Raw genomic sequence first — 20729 nt, 5'->3', positions numbered from 1 at the left:
TAAAATTCCTTCATTTTATCTACAGGAATTTAAAATTGTAGCAATGTTAATAGTAGTCCAAACTACTACATTAAATATGATTCTGCTCTCTGGCACAAAGGTTAATGCATTCTAATGAAAGTTGTTATAGACAATACATGATATTGCTCATACATGCGAATAGAGGGTAGCCCAATTAAACATAATAGACTTAGCATGTAATTGTTTCAATTCTAGACTGTATAGGTGGTCTCTATTTTAAACCATTTGCATTGGTTGATTTAATGATATTATTAATGGTATACATATTGTTCCAACATGATTGATAAGAGTTCCCAAATACATCTCTAACTTCTCTTAGATATTATCATATCACCTCAATGTATGTCCTATGTTCCTATTCCACGGATAAGTGGCACTGATGGGCTGATAACATATTGATAACCGGTAGAAAGTTCCAAACCCTACAACAAACAACAATGCAGTAATGCATTAAGACTACCAGTCATACATCTACAAAAGAAAAGAAAATCACATTAATGCAGTCAAAAACTGAAAAAACAGAATTATAAATACACATTAATTTCATGATCCTTGTTAAGGTCCAGCGTTGGACAAAGTAATCTGCATATTGTCTTGAATTCCGACTGTCTTAGACGCTGCTCCATATCCCCACCTCTTTTACCAGATGAGACTTTCTGTATCCCAACAAACTTGCTATCCAACATATTATCCATCTGATGTTGTCGCTGAAAATGATCTGCTAACAGCAGTTTCGGATCTTGACTTCCCAGACTGGACAAGTTCTCTCTAATTTGTATGCACAGTTCGCGGATAGTGCTGCCGATGTATACCTTATTACAGATATAAAGAATCGCATACACTATGTACTTGGATCTGCTATTGATAAAGTCTTGTATCTCTGTTTTGATGCCTCTGTGACATATACAAGTTGTGATGTTGCATAATGCATACCTACATACGCTGCACATTCCACATTTACGAAAACCACTCGGCATGGATCTCAACCAATCATTGCCGCTCTCCATTTCTATGATTGGTTTCAAGAAAGATGGACATCTTTAAAAAAAAGTAAAAGTATAGCCTCTCAAGAGGCTATACTTTTACTTTTTGGCTTAATCATATCCTCCCTCAGTACACACTGAGCCTTCTCCCGGGCTTGACACACACATCCTTTAGAGTACCCCCTAGCTTCAAATCTTCTAGTTTGCAGATCACAGTCTTGTTCATAGGTCTCTGCCCTGCTACAATTCCTTTTTGCTCTATAGAATTCTCCTATGGGAATATTAGCAATAGTTGATCTTTTATGGCAACTACTGGCGAATAGTGTAGAATTCGCTTCAGTTGGTTTCCTGATAGTTTTAGTTTCCAAATTTCCTGCTGACACATATATCTTAAGGTCAAGAAAGTCTATGGAGGTCCTATCAACGTTTCCTGTGAATTGGATACCAAAAGTATTTTTATTTTTTTTATTTATAGTGTAATTTGGTTAATGAAAACCTTAAACACTTTAAGAAAAAACATATACATAATACAAAATAGTCCATCATACATATAATTCTAAAGTAAAATACAGCCTTTCTAGTACAGAATAATATCTTATAATTCATTATATTTCACTTATCAGGTAAATTATTCATCTATAAGAAAGAAGAACGATTAATTAATTCCTCGTCAGTTTAATCCCTGTTTACCCCACTCTATTAAAATTCTCTTCCATAAGTAAAAAGCAGAACCTATATATACCAATGGATCTGCCATATATATACAGGACCAGAACTGATCAGATTCTATCATTCTATTATCCCATACTAAGTCTTTATACCCCACTTAATACCAACTGCTCAATTCTTTGCGCACCATCAGCAGGTGCCTTATGGTTTCCACCTCCATTTTACATAATCTACAGAGTCTATTTTCTCTGGGTATTCTTTTCCAAGAGCATATATACTCTAGACAAGGTAGCATGTTAAACCTTAGTAACATAATAAATCTGCTAAACATGGATAAATTTACCAAGGTGATGCCTAGACCTGAGCCAGGGCACTCATCATCCAGCCAGGAAGAGCCTGACCCATCCTCTAATGCCTCGGCACTCGACCTGGCAGCAATGATGGCATCTATGACCAAGAACTTCGGTTCTTTTCATGAAAATTAGACAACATAAATGCCAATGTCGCATCGCTCAAATCCCAAATAGACCATGCTGGCACCAGAATTACTGAAGCCGAAACAAGAATTAGCACCAACGAAGATAGCATACTCACCCTTCAGGAGACGGTTGGCTCCCTTACCCGCGATATGAAACTTGTCAAGGCCAAATACGATGACCTCGAATCCAGATCGCGCAGGGACAACATACGCATAATCGGTGTTCCAGAAAATGCTGTGAAGGGTCGTATGGAACTGGCGGTGGAAGAGCTGCTAAAAGAGCTGCTTGACAATCCCAATCTGTCCCCCTTTTTCACCATTGAGCGTGCTCACCGAGCCCTATCACCACGCCCCAAACCTGGAGACTTTCCCAGGCCTGTCATCGTAAAAATACTCAACTATAGAGACAGAGACCTTATCCTCCGCCTATCATGGGAGAAGGGAGAACTACAACTTGGTTCCCAAACAATCAGTATCTTCCCACTCGGGTGGAGTACAACCGGAAAGGCGCCAGTTTCCTGGGGTAAAGAAGTTGTTGCAAGAACGCAACATCCAATACGCAATACTGTTCCCGGCACGACTGAAGTTCACCTTTAAAGGGAAACTCTACTTCTTCAGGCGGTGAAGTTTATAGAAGCACAGATTCCACTCAACGATCCTCCTATAGACCACATGGACGACGACAGAGCCACACTATAGCTGCTCCAGATCTCTGCAATATTCTGGCAATTCGAATTCTTCAGCCCTTGAGAAGACGGCAATATCCGATATGTCTAAACTCTCCTGTGTGCGCATGGGGCACTCCAAGACCAGGCTCACCACGGTGCTCGGGTCAATGTGAATGTCCCCCGTTGACTGCCATATCGACTCAGAGGGAATGCCGACGTCCACTCCCACACACTGGTGCAGGCAGGATTTCCTGAGCGAATCCGAACTGTTGACCCGGGATGACAGCTACATTAATCCTCTTTATCGCCTTGCCTGCACCTGTGCGGGGAAACTATCATATTTGCCCCTGCATCCGAATGTATGCACCGTCCGATACCTCATAACTTCCTCTATGCGCCTGGTTGGCAACACAGCAACAGCGCACCCCACTGCAGTTGCAATGACAATGTTGAAGAACTGGTTTGGTGTGAGCCCCCGTTGGGCTATAAGTGCGGCTGGTCCACTTTGGGATTGGTCCACTAACACCTGTGTTTCAGGGTCCACCAGTGAGTCAGGGAGGGGGAGGAGGGGAGGGATTGGATGCCGTCAGCTGGGATAGCACGGCAAGGGAGGGGGGAGGTACTGTTTCAGGGAACTATGTTGGAAATGGCAGTGGTAGACCAGCACTTCACGTTATGTCAGGGCATCACAATGGTAACGACCCAAAGGACAGAAACATGCTGAGACGGCTGTACTGGGAAGTACCCTAGAACACTGAAATGCCTACTACTATAATGTCCTGGAATGTCCGGGGATTGAGCAAACACACTAAGGCCCACAAGATCTTGGCCTATGCCCATAGACATAGTAGTAAAATACTCATGCTACAAGAAACTCACTCTCTGGGTCACCTAGCAGCGAGCATTGCACCATCATGGGTACCTAATAGATACTACACATCTTACTCAACACAAGCCAGAGGCATGCTGACCCTGATTCACAAATCTGTTCAATTCATACTCCACAAGAGTTATACATTCTGATGGTAGGTATGTGGTATTACACTGTATGCTGGTAGACAGGGAATACCTCTTTGTAAACACATATGGACACAATATAGACACCCCGGAGTTTGTAGACACCATCGCTTCTATACTTTTGGGCTATGTGGGAACACAGATCATCTGGGGAGGTGATATGAACTTTATATTGGACACCAACTTGGATAGGACCGGTACTGCGCCCAGATCTCTGTCACGCACAGCATGCAGATTGCATGCTCATAGCGCCACTCTTGGCATCCGAGACGCCTGGAGGGTCCTCCATCCTCAATCACATGAATATACTTACTACTCCTCTGTTCACGATAGCTCCTCCAGAATTGATCTATTCTTGGTATCCAGTGACATGATGGGCAGGATTTATGCAGCACAGATACTCACCCGCACGCTCTCTGACCATGCCCCAATTACCTTGTCAGTGGAACTGGGAATGCCTGTGCCAACTTTTAGCACATGGCGCTTCAAATCCGCAGCCCTCTCGGACATTGCATTCAAAGCCGACATACTAGTGGATATCGAGACCTTTTTTGAATACAACAATCTCCAGGCCACCACTCAAGTGTCTGGTGGGACCCGTTCAAAGCATACATTAGAGGGATGTCCATATCAAAGGAAGCAGGGGTACTAAAAACGATACGGAAGGATCTCAGTTGTCCTGAATCCAAGCTGCGAGAACTGGAGAAAGACTGCTTGACAGCAGCCGACCCTGCCAAACTCGCACTGATCAGCGAGATACTCAAGACATTTAACACACACGCCACGAGAGAAGTTCAGTATTTCAACCGCCCGCTGGCTGCGCAGACATATGGGGAGGGCGAAAGACCAGGGAAGACACTAGCTAACATATCAAGAAGCGAATGGGGCCAAGCTCAGATTACTTCAGTCAAGAACGGTGAGGGCGTTCCACAATGGTCAGACCAGCAAATATTAGACACTTTCACTGAATTCTACATGAACCTATATAGCTTACCCGCGGTACACAGTGAACAACATATGAGAGACCTCCTCATTCAGATCCCCACGACGTGTATTTCCTCCTCGACCAGGGACCAACTAGACTCCCCGATCCTCCTGGACGAGATAGTCAGAGCCATCTCAGACCTCCCTAAGGGTAAAGCGCTGGGGCCTGACGGACTCAAACCTGAATTCTATCAAGAACACATTGCCATTCTTGCCCCCAAACTATTGGAGGTCTGGAATGAGTCACTCCGGTTGTCTATCCTCCCTCCCTCCTTACGCAAAGCTGTCATAGCGGTGCTGCTTAAGCCCGACAAACCAAGCGATGAATGCGCCCGTACAGGCCTTTATCCCTAATGAACATAGACACCAAAATCTTCGCTAAGGTGATAGCGAATCGCTTCTTCCCAATTCTGACCTACCTGGTACATGAAGATCAAGGGGGCTTTGTTCCGGGGGGATCCACTTCTCACAACATCCCGCGGCTCTTCAACTTGATGGCCAGAATTGACCGGGACTCCAACGCCATTGCGTTCACACTCAATGCCCAAAAAGCATTCGATATGGTCTGGTGGAAATACATGTGGCTGGTATTAGAAACAATGGGCATAGGTCCAAACATGATTGGATACATTAAATTACTATACACAGCCCCGGTGGCGAGGGTCCGGGTCAATTCACTAACATCTACGCTGTTTACACTCTTCAGAGGCACCCGACAAGGCTGCCCCTTCTCCCCGATCCTCTTCGCATTGGTGATAGAACCAATGGCAGACTACATCAGAGCGCGCCATTCCCATAGAGGAATACGACTGAAGGACACCACCGAGGTGATATCCTTATACGCAGATGATGTATTATTGTACATCAGGGATCCCAGCACCCATCTTGATCCGATATTGCGCGACATTACACGTGTAAATACCTACTCGGGATTCACAATCAACTACTCCAAGTCTGAGGTCCTTCCTCTCACCAAAACCACCGAACAACCTGTCACTGAATACCCACTGCGCTGGTCCCCTGACGGAATCAGGTATTTGGGAGTTTGGATGTCGCTATCCAAGACTGCTCTGCTGACAGATAACTACATAGCCGCAGCACGGCTAGCTGAATCGAAAATGGAACGATGGCGCTCTCTCCCATTGTCACTTGCTGGAAAGCTTTCCCTTGTCAAGATGGTGTTGCTCCCTAAGTTGCTATGCATGTTTAGCAACATAACCATTTGGCCTGGGGGGAAATACTTCACAAGACTACACAAATCATGTGCACAGTTCCTATGGCACTCGGGTGCGGTGCGTAAGAAATGGTCAGATATGGCACTCCCGTATGAAAGGGGGGATTCACAGCACCTGACCTAATACTGTAGTGGGTAGCTGCACAGGCCCAATACGCCACTTACTGGTACCCTAGCTCGCTAACCCGCCCGCATGTCAAGCCTGAAACCCTTGCTGCAGATGGAATTAACATGATGACCCTCATATTGCATCAGCACTATGTTCTTGATTTCCCCCTAGCCCATGTCGGAACTACCTTACGTGCCTGGGGCCGACTATTAAATGCGACCCCCGAATACCAACCCTACTATAAATGGCTACCCGTGTGGGGGTTCCCCGGGCGGGAGCCCACACATGACACAACCCTGGCCCAACATCGGGGGACACTAGGCTATCAAGCACTAACTGATTTCTATCCAGATGGTAGGTTCATTGACCCACAGACATGGAAACCAGGACACTCTGGGTCCGCACTAGAAATGTTGGAGTACTACAGGCTTCGCGCTGCATTCCGCACCAGATGGCCCATCTTTCCTGACGAGCCCGCTGACACCCCAGAGATTGCATACATTGCCAACTAGAGCGGTGCCCGTGGCGTTGTCTCCTCCCTATATAAAATGTTACTGGCGGACAACCCAACCCAGCCTTCCAAAGCACGCACTGAATGGGTGAACGAACTAGACGTTGAGATCACTGACCAACTATGGAGGAAAATGTGCTTACATACTAAGAGAGTTTCCCTCAATTTCCGCTACCGTGATATCCAGTATAAAATACTGAATAGGCTATATTACACCCCTCTCAAGATCTCTAAATTTGCCCATACCACCACACATTTCTGCACCCGCTGCAGCGCAGAGAGTGCAGACCATTTACACATGTTCTGGTCCTGTCAGAAGCTGGGAGATTTCTGGGATGCGATCCTGAGGACACTTGCTGCTATCACTGACTCTGAGATCGATCCTTATCCTCTGGGGGTATTGTTCAGGGTGTGGAATACTGATGACGCTAGACGCATGGCTAAATTCCTAAATATAAGCTGCATGATAGCTAAGAAATGTATATTGCAAAACTGGAAGAACCCCTCCCCCTCGACTTCTCAGAAGTGGCTCAACGCACTTACGTGGTCTCGGAACTGCAAAGAAGAATACCTCACTATGCTCCCCCCAAAATCTCGCCCCAAGAACATATGGACTGCTTTCAACAGCTACCTCAATAATCAGGAGGAGTGCACATCTGAGGATGACTCGGCCTCGACTCCTCAGTGAGGTCTCTAGATGTGGTAATATCTCATGACCAACTAGCATTCCAGCTGCTGATGTAGCATGCCCGCTGTCATTATAATATGTCCTTGTGTATATGAATGTTATTGGTCACTCTGGCATATGTGTTTGTTGTAAACCACTGGCAATAAATAAATTCAAGTTTAAAAAAAAATCTTTTAAAACATCATCTTCTGGCCCCCCTTTATCATTTCCTTCCCCAAATTGTTCAATAAGCTATCGGGGTAATTAGTATCTAATGTCATTTTTACATGCAATTTACAACACCTTTTTTTCCAGAGATTACACCATGATGTCAATCCCAATTCTCGCTTTATGGCTTCAATTGGTGTAGAATTTGTCAATCGCAATGCTGGTCTCCAGAGTGTAGCCTCTACTTTATCTATATTCCTCATGAATTTGGCTCCCACAGTCTCTAGAGCATACATGGCACTAGGTATAATACATAATGTATATATTTCTAATAACCCTTCTATGGAATATCCCCCTTTCTCAGAGATAAAAGCTCTCATGATATTCAATTTTTTTGTTATCTTTTTTCGTCTCACTGTCTATATACCAAAAGTGTTCTCGTTCAAATACTCAATGAATCTGTTAAATCTCTCCAAAGTTCCATTCCACACAAGCAGTGTCATTTTTACATGCAATTTACAACACCTTATCTTCCAGAGATTACACCATGATGTCAATCTCAATTCTGGCTTTATGGCTTCAATTGGTGTAGAATTTGTCAATCCCAATGCTGGTCTCCATAGTTTAGCCTCTACTTTATCTATATTCCTCATGAATTTGGCTCCCACAGTCTCTAGAGCATACATGGCACTAGGTATAATACATAATGTATATATTTCTAATAACCCTTCTATGGAATATCCCCCTTTCACAGAGATAAAAGCTCTCATGATATTCCATTTTTTTTGTTATCTTTTTTCCTACAATGTCTATATACCAAAAGTGTTCTCGTTCAAATACTCAACGAATCTGTTAAATCTCTCCAAAGTTCCATTCCACACAAGCAGTACATAGTCAATGTACCTTTCCAGAGCTGAATTTCACTATGAAATGCATTGTCGTTAAATATACAGTTTTGCTCAAAATAGCCCATGAATAGATTGGCTAATGCGGGGAAAACTTAGCGCCCATGGCTACACCCTTGTTTTGTGCATAATAGCTTCATTGAACAAAAAATAATTATGTATCAATATAAAGTGAAGAAATGATTTGAGCATATTTACATTCTCACTATTTGAAGCCGAAATATTCCCATAAGTGAAGTCTACAGATTGAATAGCAAGGCTATGCTCAATGTAAGTGTAAAGGGATTTAACATCCAGTGATGCTAGTAAAAACCTCAAATCCCATTTGAACTCATGCACTATTTGTAAAACCTGGGTTGAATCCCTCAAGTATGAAGTCAATAGTGGATCTCTCTGCTTAATGGCTGTGTCAATATATTCCGAAAGCCCTTCAGTGGCCCAACCTATGCCAATCATGATAGGGCGTACCTCAGGTAATAGTTCAACACTTTTATGAATGTTGGGTAAGAATACATAGTTGGAGTAATACGATGTTTCTTAATTAGGAATTGTCTTTCTTCGTCCGTTAGTAAATCTTTTGTAAACGAGCAAAAGACCAGTTTGGTGCGCTCTATAAATATCAAAATAAATAAATAATAAGAACAGTGGTTTTAAATATAATCTGGCAGACAATGGATTCATGAGGGAAAAATATTAACAACAAAAAACAGTAATTAGGCACATTATCAATAAATACTTTGAAATTGCCATGCTGTATTGGTCCCTGGGATTACTTCAACCATTTTTATTTTCAATACAGCCAATAGCAACATAATACAACAACAATCAACCATATATACAGCAATAGAATAAAACCTAAGTATACCAAGCAACTGGTTGGTAACAACAATGGATTATCCAACCACATTTAATTAATGAAACTAAAGAAAAGAATAGAAGTATAGAAGGAAGAAAGAAAAAGAAAAGGAAGTCAGTTTAGGAACAAAGAACCAAAAAACAACATTTTTTACACTCATTTGTAGCAATTATGGGAGTATCACACAACTCTGTAGAAGTACACGTAAACATTTAACAATAGAAGCGACCATTCCCAGAGCCATTACTGCCCAAAAGAAATTCCGGCATCATCTGTAGACCTCAAGGAAACTTCTCCATATGTCCCAGATCTTACCAATTTCTCCTCCATTTTTGTAGATGGCTTTCTCATAGGTTGAAATAGTGAGAAGCTCTTCCACCGAGTCATCGATATTGAAGGAGCTGCTTGACTTCCAAGATCTCAATATCATCCTCTTAGCGACCATGCAAGCACGGAGCAACCAAGTTTTCCTGCCAATGGTGATTTCATGCAACAGAGATACATCACCCAGAATCAACAAAGAGGCAGTCAAGGGGACTGTACAGCTCAAAACCAAACCTAATCTCTCACATATACTTTCCCAGAACTTCATTGTCTTTTGACAAAACCAAATTAAGTGACTGAGGGAACCTCTTACACTTTTGCATTTCCAGCAAAGCTCACTCTCCAAAAGTTGCCTCCTGAATAACTTTACTGGTGTCCAGTAAGCTCTAAAGAGCAGCTTTGTCTGAGATGCTCTAAGGCCCCAGTCCAGACTCATCAGACGAGTATTTTCACAGCATCGTTGCCAGCATTTCAGATCGACATCTTCTCCCATCTCTTCTGCCCATATGGCTGGCAGCCTCGGATCTCCCTTGTGGCACGCTTTTAGGACTTCGTACATTGAAGCGGCAGGGTGGAATGCACTTGAACATGTCTGTAGAGCTGACCAGGCGGCATTCTGAGTGGACAGTCGAGGCACATCTAGACAGGCAGTAACAATGGTCTTTAATCTCCTGTACTCAGCAAATGTCCAATCTGCCATGTCATATGTCAGGCTTAGTTGTGTGTATGAGATCCAATTGCCCCCCTCAATTAGATCTTCCAGGTATTTTATGCCTGTCAAAACCATTCTGCCAAAAGAGGACTTTACCTTGATACTTCAGAGCCGGAATAAGCCAGGTGGAGGCGTCCGGATGTAATAGGTTTCTGCACTCATACGTTTAGAAATTTCATACCAACAGTCCTGCAAAAATCCAGTTAATGGATTCGTCTCTTTTGATTTATTTTTCTTAATTGTCAGCAAAGCTTTGGGATCCAGCTGGGATATTGCACCACACTCCCAAGCCAAATAATGAGGTCGCTCATTGTCAGTGTCAATGATCTTGCATAGATGGTGAGTGGAGAATAACAAATGGTAGTCAATAAAGTTTGGAAAGTTCATTCCTCTCTGCTTCAATGGGAGTTGCAGTTTCCACATTTCAAGCCTAGGTGGTTTTCCATCCCAAATGAACTTTTGCATGATTCTGTCAATTTCTTTAAAAAGATGTCCTGGTATCTTGATTGGAAGCATTGACAAAATATAATTTACCTGTGGTGCCAAATTCATCCTTATACAGTTAACTTTCCCCCATGTGGACAGTTTCAAAAGTCCCCATCTCTCCAGGTCAGATTTGAGTTTCGGGAGGATTTTTGCATAATGTATTGTTGGTAACTAGGCCACCTCTACACCGATCCAGATACTTCATCTTTACCAAACACTGTCTGAACTGGAATTGAGCACATGTGTGTCGCTGACATAGATTATTGATTGGGGGAATTTCGGATTTACTCCAAATGTGTGACTAAAGTACTCCTAACTGTACAACGACCACTGCTAAACAAAGAACAGCAACCTGCACTGTGACCTGGGCATGCTAAATGTGGCATTACTTAGATTTATCTGCTGCTTCCCTTTCCATGACCTGTGAAACTGATACATTGTGTGTGCACTGAGCAGTGAGACGGAAAGAACGAACAGGTCACCTGCCGGTTAGACAGTTGAAGAAAAGATGTAACTGCAAGTGGGGCAGTTTGTAATAAGGCTGCAAAATTGCAAAGCTATTGCACCTTCCGCACGCACACACTAGTGCATGTAAAGGCAAGTAAGGAAACAGCAAAATCTGCAGAACTCATACAACCTTACTGGTGGTTGGAAAAGCGCTGTATGTGCATGGGTTGCACAGAATAAATGGATTTGTGGCATAGGTAAAGAAGCTGTGGTTGGCATTGTTATAAACATTCTTGTATTCCACAATGTATGTATAACAGCGAATGGTACCGCTAACAGTAATGGCGTAGAATAAAGTGTTTGCACTGCATGTGACGAAAACTCAAATTGAAGGACAAAGAAGCAATGGGCCGGCTACCGCCTTTCAAAGAATGACGTTGGATACTTTCATGTGCAGCATTTGCCACATATGCTGCGGGCAACAAGAGGCGCACTCCTGTGCAGCAGCAGAGCTGTAAAACAACCTTTGCAAAACATATGCCGTGCTACAGACCCTTACCAGGCAAAGGGCATAGAATTGTGCATGTACTGCAACGCGCTACTGTACAGAGGGAAGGTACTTGGAAGTGTGTGTGAACGGTCCTTACGGGAGCATTACAATGACTGTCGCCTATGTAGGTGAGGGCCACCCAATAATTCCGTCTCCCAGCACGTCCCCTATAGTATCCAGGCAGGTGCTGCCCCTTCTGTACCAGACCTTTGCTGCCGTTCCATCTGTGGCGTGTGTGAGAACATCATAATAAATGAAAATGAACTGGGAAAGGAAAAAAGGTAAATAAAGAAAGCACCTTACACAGATCAACAACGGAATTGCCAATGCACGCATGCAAGGCGGGAGGCGTGGCAGTGTGGTAAACACTGTAGTTCAATCGGTTAGAAAGGGGTCGCTGTACAAAGAGGTTTTTTTACATGTTGCAGACCGTTTTCAAGAGAGTCACAGCGCAATACTAACTCCAAAAAAATATCACCACTTTCAACAAGGGTACCAAGCCAATTTGGATGGGGTGTGCAAAAATCGAGATGGCTGGCATATTGAGAATAACGTTATAGCTGGGGAAAAGGATTCGTTCTGTGAAACGTCATATTCCCATGGGCAAAGTATGCCAATGGCACATGTCGAACAAAGGCAGAAATACACTTCTTTGCAATGTACCACACTGTCTGTATTCACGGACCAAATAGAAAATGACACTCCGACACGAGTGGCTGCATAATGCGATAAAAACGTATGCAAGAGATCGGATTGCAAAATGAGTAGCCACTGCACAGTGTTTTCCATTCACTTTCAGTCAATGTATGTTGGAATCCCCTAAAACATGCACGCTGTGCCTCATGAAACACACAGCCATAACCGCCCCCTCTGCATTTCTGTTGACAAGCACAGTCTGTCTGTACACACCACACCCACAAACTTTATTGCCCAATCCCGTAGACTCTGCAAGCACATTTCTATGGCCGTCATCTGCAAAAGGGGCGCATGTAACACGTTCCACCCTGCAACTATCGTGATATTTGCTGACTTTTCGTGCTGGGCGCGCACAGGAGTGGGGGAATAACTTTAAACCGGGGGAGCAGACGTCGTTAGTTGTGGTGGCTCTTAAAAGAACCTTTGGGGGGTTTTTTGTTTTTTTTAAAGGTGCTTCCCTAGAAACTCTTTTTTTGTGGTTTTCATATGTAAATGTGTGTTTTCAACATCAGCTCACATTCTTACAATAGGGTCTTCAGTGCAGTGTGTAGATTGTGAAACAACATTTCATTGCCACTGTGTGACAAAGATATGCCATTTGCCTTGAAAGGTGTATGTATCGCGAACCAATGTTCTCATTCTCACAGGAGAACATCCCAGCAGCACTCAAGAAGTCACACATTCTTCTGTTGATGAGACCCCTTCCGACCTCTGGCTGGCGACAGGAATCATTGGAATACTTCACACTATTCTCGGGGGTATACATGAGAAAAGCACCTTGGCAGTAGGAAAAATGTGCTGCACTGCTTGCATCATAATCTTCAGTTGACGGAACACACAGGAACAAGGCATGTACCCCATAAAGAGGGCTCCAAAGTGCACGATCACAACATGTACAGTGGCTGAAGAGGCCAGGCATCGACATTCTACAAGCAGTCTGCTGGAACAGCACGCTTTGACACTACACCACAAAGCGTCGACTCCCTCCAAACTGAAATTGCGAGACAAGTCTTCTTGGAGGGCGCACAAGCATAGATCTTCCACAAAGCGATCACCCACGACGGAAACTGTGCGTCTTGCCATGTTTGCCAGCTGCAGTACACAAAGTAATGGAAAAAAGTGATAGCCGCCCTTTCCTGTGACGTACACCCTGAGCACCTGATTGGCCAAAGGCCATAGTCCCATTTCCATTGGCCAGCATGCTGAGAAGAGCAGAATGTGGCACGTGCCTTTCTCCAAGTACCACGAGGGCCGCTCCCCAGTAAAGCAGGAGCAGTCCTTCTTCCTATTTGCATGCTTTCCTGTGATGCACACTCTGAGTACCACCTGTTGGACAATCGCTACAGTCCCATTTCCATAGTCCAACATGGTGGGAAGTGGTGAATATGGCACTTGCGGGTCCCCAAGTACGTTGAGGGCCGGGCCCGAATGAAGCAGGAGTCCCTCTTCCTATTGCTGCACACCCTAATCATCTGATTGGACAATCCCGACAGTTCAATTTTCGTGGCCACCACCCGCGAAATACCCGGATGTAACTTTCGTGCTGCGTGCGGGTGTGGCATAATAACCTGCAACCAGGGCATGGGGAGTTTGTGGTAAGGGGCAACTCTTAAAAGAGCCTGTTGGTTTTTTTTTTGTTTAAATACTTCTACAGCAACACCTTTTTTTCGGTTTTTATTAGCTTTTGTGTTTTCCTGTGCTCACACAAGTACAGTAAACTCTTCACTGCATCCTGTAGATGAGCAAACAAAACTGCATTGCCAATGGGTGACAACAAAATGCCATTTTCTTGGAAAAACTCTGCTTTTGATGTCATTGTTGCAGAAGAACATTCCACGAGCGGACAAAAAAGTATACATGCTTCTGTTAATGAGACACCTTCCTGCGTCTGGCTTGGAACAACATCCATGAGCAGGGGGACATACTCTTTGTGGTATTATGGATGAGAAAAGCACCTTGGCGGTTTGAAAAAGCATCCTCACGACATCCAGCAATCTCCTCAGTCTACGGAACAAATCTAAGCAAGGCAGGTAACCCATATGCATGCCGCCATAATGGATGACGATAATATCTACTACTGGAAAAGTGGGGAGGTCTTTGCAAAGTGCATGCATATTGGCGAAATTGCACTCACACACAGCGTTCCACAATGCGCCCACTCCTTCCAAGCCAAAATTGCCATCAAGTGTCTTTCCAGGGCATAGTTGTGCAGATTTATGACAAAGGAATCACCTACAGTCAACAAAATGCATTTCCCCATGTCAGCCACCCTCAGTACGCAGAGTATAATGTACAACAGTTTCACCTCCCCTTCCTGTTAACCACACCCACACTACCTGATTGGCTAATCCCCACACTGCCATGGAAATAGGGCACGCAAATATGCACAAACGCATCCACCAATCACATTGAAGCCTCCATCATCCAAAACTGTCACTCTTGTACCACACTTGAAATGTACCATTACATTTACAGTACAAATGTTGTGCCATTCCAAAGCACGTCCACCACAAAGTTCAATGAAAGTATGCACAATTTCTCCATCCGCACACATCCACATAGCCACCCAAGATGAGGCACGCGCAATCCTGAAAGTACTGCGTAATCCATTACCTTTTCATGATAGTGAGGAGGGGTGGGGGTAAACAATATCAAACTGGGTAGGGGATTCAGTCTTCCATCGTAGATGTATAAAGTTTTTTTTGTGACGCGCGTGCAAGCAACTTTTTTGTATTTTCTCTTTATATGCGTTTCTGTTTGCCTCTCCTCACATTTTTACCACATTCTGGTCAACGCTTCTTGCACAGTGTAAAAGAAAATGGCATTGCCAATGGCTTTCAAATAAATGCCCTTTCTATGGAACCACTGCATATTTTGCGACCTCATGCTCTCATAGTGGGTGGAGAACATGCCAGCAGTTTGCATAAACTCACACATAATTCTGTTTATAGCACACCTTCTGACCTCTGGCTGGGGACAAATTACACCGTCATGGACCCATAATCATCTTGGTGTTATGCATGAGAATATGACCTTGGCAGTAGGAAAAATACACGTCACTGCGGTCAGCCACCTCTTCAGGTGACATTATTAATCGTCCACATCAGTTGTAACCCAAATGTTGACTTCCATAGTGCACCACGACAAAGTCCACGTTTGTGATGGACGCCATATATCTGCAAATGCGAACCATCCCGCCGAAACTGCAGTCCCCCTGACAGTCCCAGAAAGCGTTGAATCCTTCCAACTCAAAATTACCAGCAACGCCTCTATGCACACAACACCTGTGCAGATTGTGCACCAAGGTGTCACTGACGATAAGCACTGTGCATTGTCTCCATCTCGACCACACTCACAACACAGTATTGGGACGAAATGGTACTGCCCCTTCCGGTGAACCATGCCCTAAACTCCTAATTGCCTATTTCCCACAATCCCATTTCCCTTTCCTCCCTGCTCATAATGGCAGGATGTGCACGTGCGCTTTTCCATCCACAGTAAGGGCCACGGGCCAATAAAGCTCAGACAATACTTCTTCCCTTTGCACGGTCACTTTTTGCAGCACTCCCCCACTGCGTGCTGTCAAATTTTCAAACACGCATGCACCAATCACTTACAAAACCTCTGCATTGCACACTGTAATTTCTATACACCACTCCATATTTACTGTTAAACACTCTCAGTACACGTTCCGTTTGATTGCAAAGCCCCTCCACCAGAAACCTCTGCTAAAGAATGCACGATTGCAGCATCCACAAACATCCTAAGACGCACCCAGCACACCTTTGGCCATGCACACAACATTGCAGCCCTTTCCACACCCACCACAACACTATACATCCAAGCAAGTGACCATGTGGGCACCTAACATTATGCACAAACGTAACATACGTAGCAGCACTTCTACCCAACTCCCCCACACCATAAAAAACCCATTCATGAAAACATGTCACACTTAGCAGAATCCACAAACATACCACAGCCTGCACCACCCCTACACACTGCCATTCACAAACTATTGTGTCACTGGCAACCTATGCACAACAGCTTCACAACATTGGGCCTACTTCAATAAATCGGCACACAGCACAGTAATCAACAACATATAAGCTGCACTTCAACAATACCCACTTCCATACTCACATTATGTACACACTGCACCCTGTGGCCACACTACACAACTTCTCACTGCACCATCTCATGCCGCACACAACCATGGAATGCACAATGTACACTTTGCAACTCACTTGTGGTGCTGTAGCACGTCAACAATGTGCTCCACATCCATTCTACAAAGATCACCACACTGTGCCTGATGCACTGTCAAACCTGCATTGCTGCAGTGGGTGTGCTCATTGCACACATTCCCCCCACCATAATGCAACCATGCATGTCAGCATGTCACCAACTACCACTATGCACATACGCACCACTGACACCAGCACTCCTAACCAACCTCCACACTGCAATAGACATGCACAGTGTTACATGCAACAGTTACCATATGTATAAACATTACACTGTCTCCGGCACCCCTATGCCCTTTCATTCACATACTATTGTCTTACCCACTCCACTGAGAAAGTATTGTGTCACTGCCAACTTAACCACAAAATGTTTACAACATTGCCCATACTGCAAGCATTGTGCACACAGCACACTATCCAAGCAAATATAAGCTGCCTTTCAACCATACCCTCTAACATACTGACAGTATGCAAACACTGCACCCAGTGCCCACACTGTGTGTCTTTTCACTGCAGCATTTCCAACCACAGCGCACCGCCATGGAGCTATGCAGCAACAAATTGCAACAGTTACCATAATTTACAAACAAAACACTCTCTTCTGCATCCCTGTGCACTTTCATTCACATACTATGGGCCTACCCACTTCCATTCACAAAGTACTGTGTCACTGCTAACCTACCCACATTCTGTTCGCAACACTGGCTCTACTGCAACCAATCTGCACACACCACACTATGCAAGCACCACCCTCTACCGAATGCAAAGTCAAACATGCGTTCCTGCGGTGGGTATGTTGCAGCCCTATGCTCTTGAGTGCATGCCCTACACCCTACGGCCTTCGGCCATGCACCCAATAGTCTAATCCTTCCACAGACCCACCGCACCTTTATTCACCCATGCATGCCACCATGTGCCTAACTACCTCATTCCATTCACAGCGCACAGCCACCCGTCCTCCCACCCAACCTATATCATGGGCAATTCACTCCCCTTCTGCAATTGACCTGCTACCACTCACCATGAAAAGAAGTCGCCCCAAACAGGTTGCGGCAGAAGCTATGGGGCTGTTACGACAGCTGCCTCCAATCACCACACAAAGTTCTTTGCAACAAAAGTACTGGTCGAATTTCCACCAAACACGCAAAAGCATGCTTTCTGTCCCTTTCTGACCCAAGCCCCCGCTCATGCCGCAAATTTGGTGAAAATCCATACAGACGTTCGGCCTGTAGCCGTGCGCAAAGCTTTTCCCCATTCAGTCTATGGGAAAGAAAATGTGGGAACCCCCACACGAAACCTCGCCCAACTTGGCGAAAAAATTCAGAGCCAACCATAAACTTTTTTTGCAAAGTTTGGTGAGGATTCGTTCAGGGGGAGAAAAGTTATAAGCCGCCGAAAAAGGGCTCTTCCTATGAGTTTAGCAACTTAACCATAACTACACAGCCACTACCTCAGTCCATGTAATATATATATATATATATATATATATACACACACACATATGGTCTATACAGATCACAAGAGGTGCATAAATGTTTATGCCATTGGTGTTGGGAAAAGCGCAGAGAAAAGGTTTGAGAGTTTATGTAAGTAAGGGAATGTCAAAGTATTCTGAACTCATTTAGGTATAAGAGAGAAAAAGAAACAGTGATAGTTTGAAGATAAATTGGAATAAGTGCAGGGAGTCGCTGCAGGTACTGCGACAGAGCTGAGAGGTAGATTTGTGTGTTTTGGCAGCAATGCTAACTAAAGAGAATCGACAGCAGGGGTCTGCAACCTTTGCCCCCACCACCCGAGAAGTTTTGGACTGCAACCCCCACTTCCCTGGCCAGCATAGTTAATAGTAAGTTATCATGGGAACTGTAATCCAATACATCTGGAGAGCGAAAGGGTGCAGACCCCTTGTGTACGAGCGCGGTAGAAATAAAATATCAATCAATATCTACAGGGAAGGTCTAATTGATATGAACCACAAAAGCAACTGGTCCTGTGAGAGAGCATGTTCTTTTAGAGATGTGCAGTTGTTCAGCTTTGAAATGTTGAAATGTCTAGATAGGAGCTCGGCTTCCAGGTGTATCAGAATAGAAATGGTCTTAATTACCAAGGGGTACATATGTGGTGGTTTGAATGCATTTAGTTAATTTTCATGGGTGCTGCATCTGGTTTCAGAATGGTGACTGAGTGATCATCTGAATGCGATGAGAGCTGTGATGTAAAAGGTCAGTGTTGTGAAGCTCTTGGGATGGTTCTAACAAAAGCTGCTGCCAAGTCCCTTTACTAAATCATGCTTGCTCATTCGGCTTTTACAAGCAATCAGTGAGAACTGCATGGAGGTTAGGATGCAGCTCGGAGGTGCTCAGCAGATAATATAGGTCCTCTTTGAACTATAGCCCCCCAGCTTTATATGTTACACCCTACCTACCAGACAAGAGTGCATCCAGGCAGATGTCTGGCCAGCAATTCATTTCTGGTCCTGGTGCTTCTTCGCCACTGCTCTCTGCCCTGCTGTGGTCCTTTCGTCCTTTCGCTCGCAAACCCATACACCCAGCCTCCAACATAAAGACAAAATTACAACAAATTGATGAAAATATAAATTGCTGATGAATAACTATTGTTTTTAATATTTGCAAAGAGCAAACAATGACTCTCCACAGTAGCTTACAGACCCGTCTCATCTACTCATCCATGAATATGTTTCTCTGCCTTTGCAGACTGTACCTGTACACTGTGTCAAATGCTTTGTGGATTTTCTTGCTCTGGAGTACTGTTGGCATGATGTACCTGTGACTTTGTGACTTATATGCTCTCTTTCCCCTCTCAGATGAGCTTCAGCAACATCGCACCCACGAGCAATCAGACCTCAGTGATGACGTTCACCTTGGTGGGATTCTCAGACCTATCACCACCACTCCAGGGGCTCCTCTTCCTGCTCTTCACAATGGCCTATCTGTGCACCCTTGCAGGGAATGCCCTAATCATCAGTATCACAATGTCAGATCTCCGCCTGAACACGCCAATGTACTTCCTTATCAGGAACTTGTCATTCCTCGAATGCATCTTCACCACAGTGACTGTCCCAAAACTGCTTACCACTTTCACGCCACAGGGCCAGAGAATCTCTCTCATTGCTTGTGCAGCACAGATGTTCTTCTTCTCCTCACTTGGGGTAACGGAGTGCTTCCTCCTTGGGGTAATGGCCTGTGATCGATACGTTGCTATCTGTAACCCGCTGCGCTATGCATCCATCATGACCCAGCGGACCTGCGTGGTGATGGTGACATGCACATGGTCAAGCGGTGTTGTCCTGGCTTTGGAGCAGGTTCTGCTAACATTTAGTGTGACCTATTGTGCCAATGACACAATTAACCATTTCTTTTGTGACTTTACACCTGTGCTGCAGTTGGCCTGCGGGGACACGCATGTTAATGAGATCTCACTTTTCGTCATCAGCGTCTTTGTAGTCCTGCTCCCGTTCTTGTTGATCCTTTTCTCATATGTAAAAATACTCTCCATCATCCTAAGGATGAAGTCTTCGGTGGGGCGGCACAAGGTCTTCTCCACCTGTGGCTCCCACCTGGCCTCGGTGGTCCTATTCTACGGCTCCTGCATGGTGGTGTATTTGGGGACCCTGGGGGGAGGAGCAGGATCCAGCGGGAAGCTTCTCTCACTCCTTTACTGTGTTGGAACCCCACTGCTCAACCCCCTAATCTACAGCCTGAGAAACCAAGAAGTGAAGAGGGGCCTCAGGACACTGATCACAAGAAAGCAGATTGATCTGCGAATAGACAAGCATTAAGTATTCTTTCGTTCTTGGGGTTTAGGTGGCTCTAGTTTTTAAGTGGGTATTTGGGGTTCTGAACCATTGACATCTCTCATTTATTAAAATAAAATATTCATGAGTATTCCTGGTGAGATTAATAAAAAGTGGGAACTGCGGGGGTGAGTGAGGTCAAATAACAGTTCGTCAAGATTAACTTCTGGGCTCCATTTTCATAGT

The 20729-nt window shown here is 44.5% G+C and overlaps 1 protein-coding gene across 1 annotated transcript; it reads left to right on the top strand.

Moving 5' to 3' along the window:
* Nucleotides 1-5173: 5173 nt before the first annotated feature.
* LOC138520296 (olfactory receptor 10A4-like) lies at nt 5174-20528 on the top strand. The gene is made up of 3 exons (XM_069632738.1): nt 5174-5853; nt 8630-8684; nt 19554-20528. Exons 1-3 carry the CDS (start codon nt 5174-5176, stop codon nt 20526-20528), a joined length of 1710 nt encoding a protein of 569 aa, XP_069488839.1.
* The last annotated feature ends 201 nt before the right edge of the window (nt 20529-20729 follow it).

The sequence above is a fragment of the Ambystoma mexicanum genome, chromosome 13 (assembly GCF_040938575.1).
Source record: "Ambystoma mexicanum isolate Mex_15411 chromosome 13, UKY_AmexF1_1, whole genome shotgun sequence".
Taxonomy (NCBI): domain Eukaryota; kingdom Metazoa; phylum Chordata; class Amphibia; order Caudata; family Ambystomatidae; genus Ambystoma; species Ambystoma mexicanum.
Note: the sequence above shows the minus strand (reverse complement) of the source record. Positions and strands in the feature narration are given on the sequence as shown.

Coding starts and splice junctions, on each gene's coding strand:
- LOC138520296 (XM_069632738.1), top strand. CDS start 5,174: ATGAACATAGACACCAAAATCTTCGCTAAGGTGATAGCGAATCGCTTC. Junction 5,854..8,629: donor TGGTCCCCTGACGGAATCAG/GTATTTGGGAGT, acceptor CACTATTTGAAG/CCGAAATATTCCCATAAGTG. Junction 8,685..19,553: donor ATAGCAAGGCTATGCTCAAT/GTAAGTGTAAAG, acceptor TTCCCCTCTCAG/ATGAGCTTCAGCAACATCGC.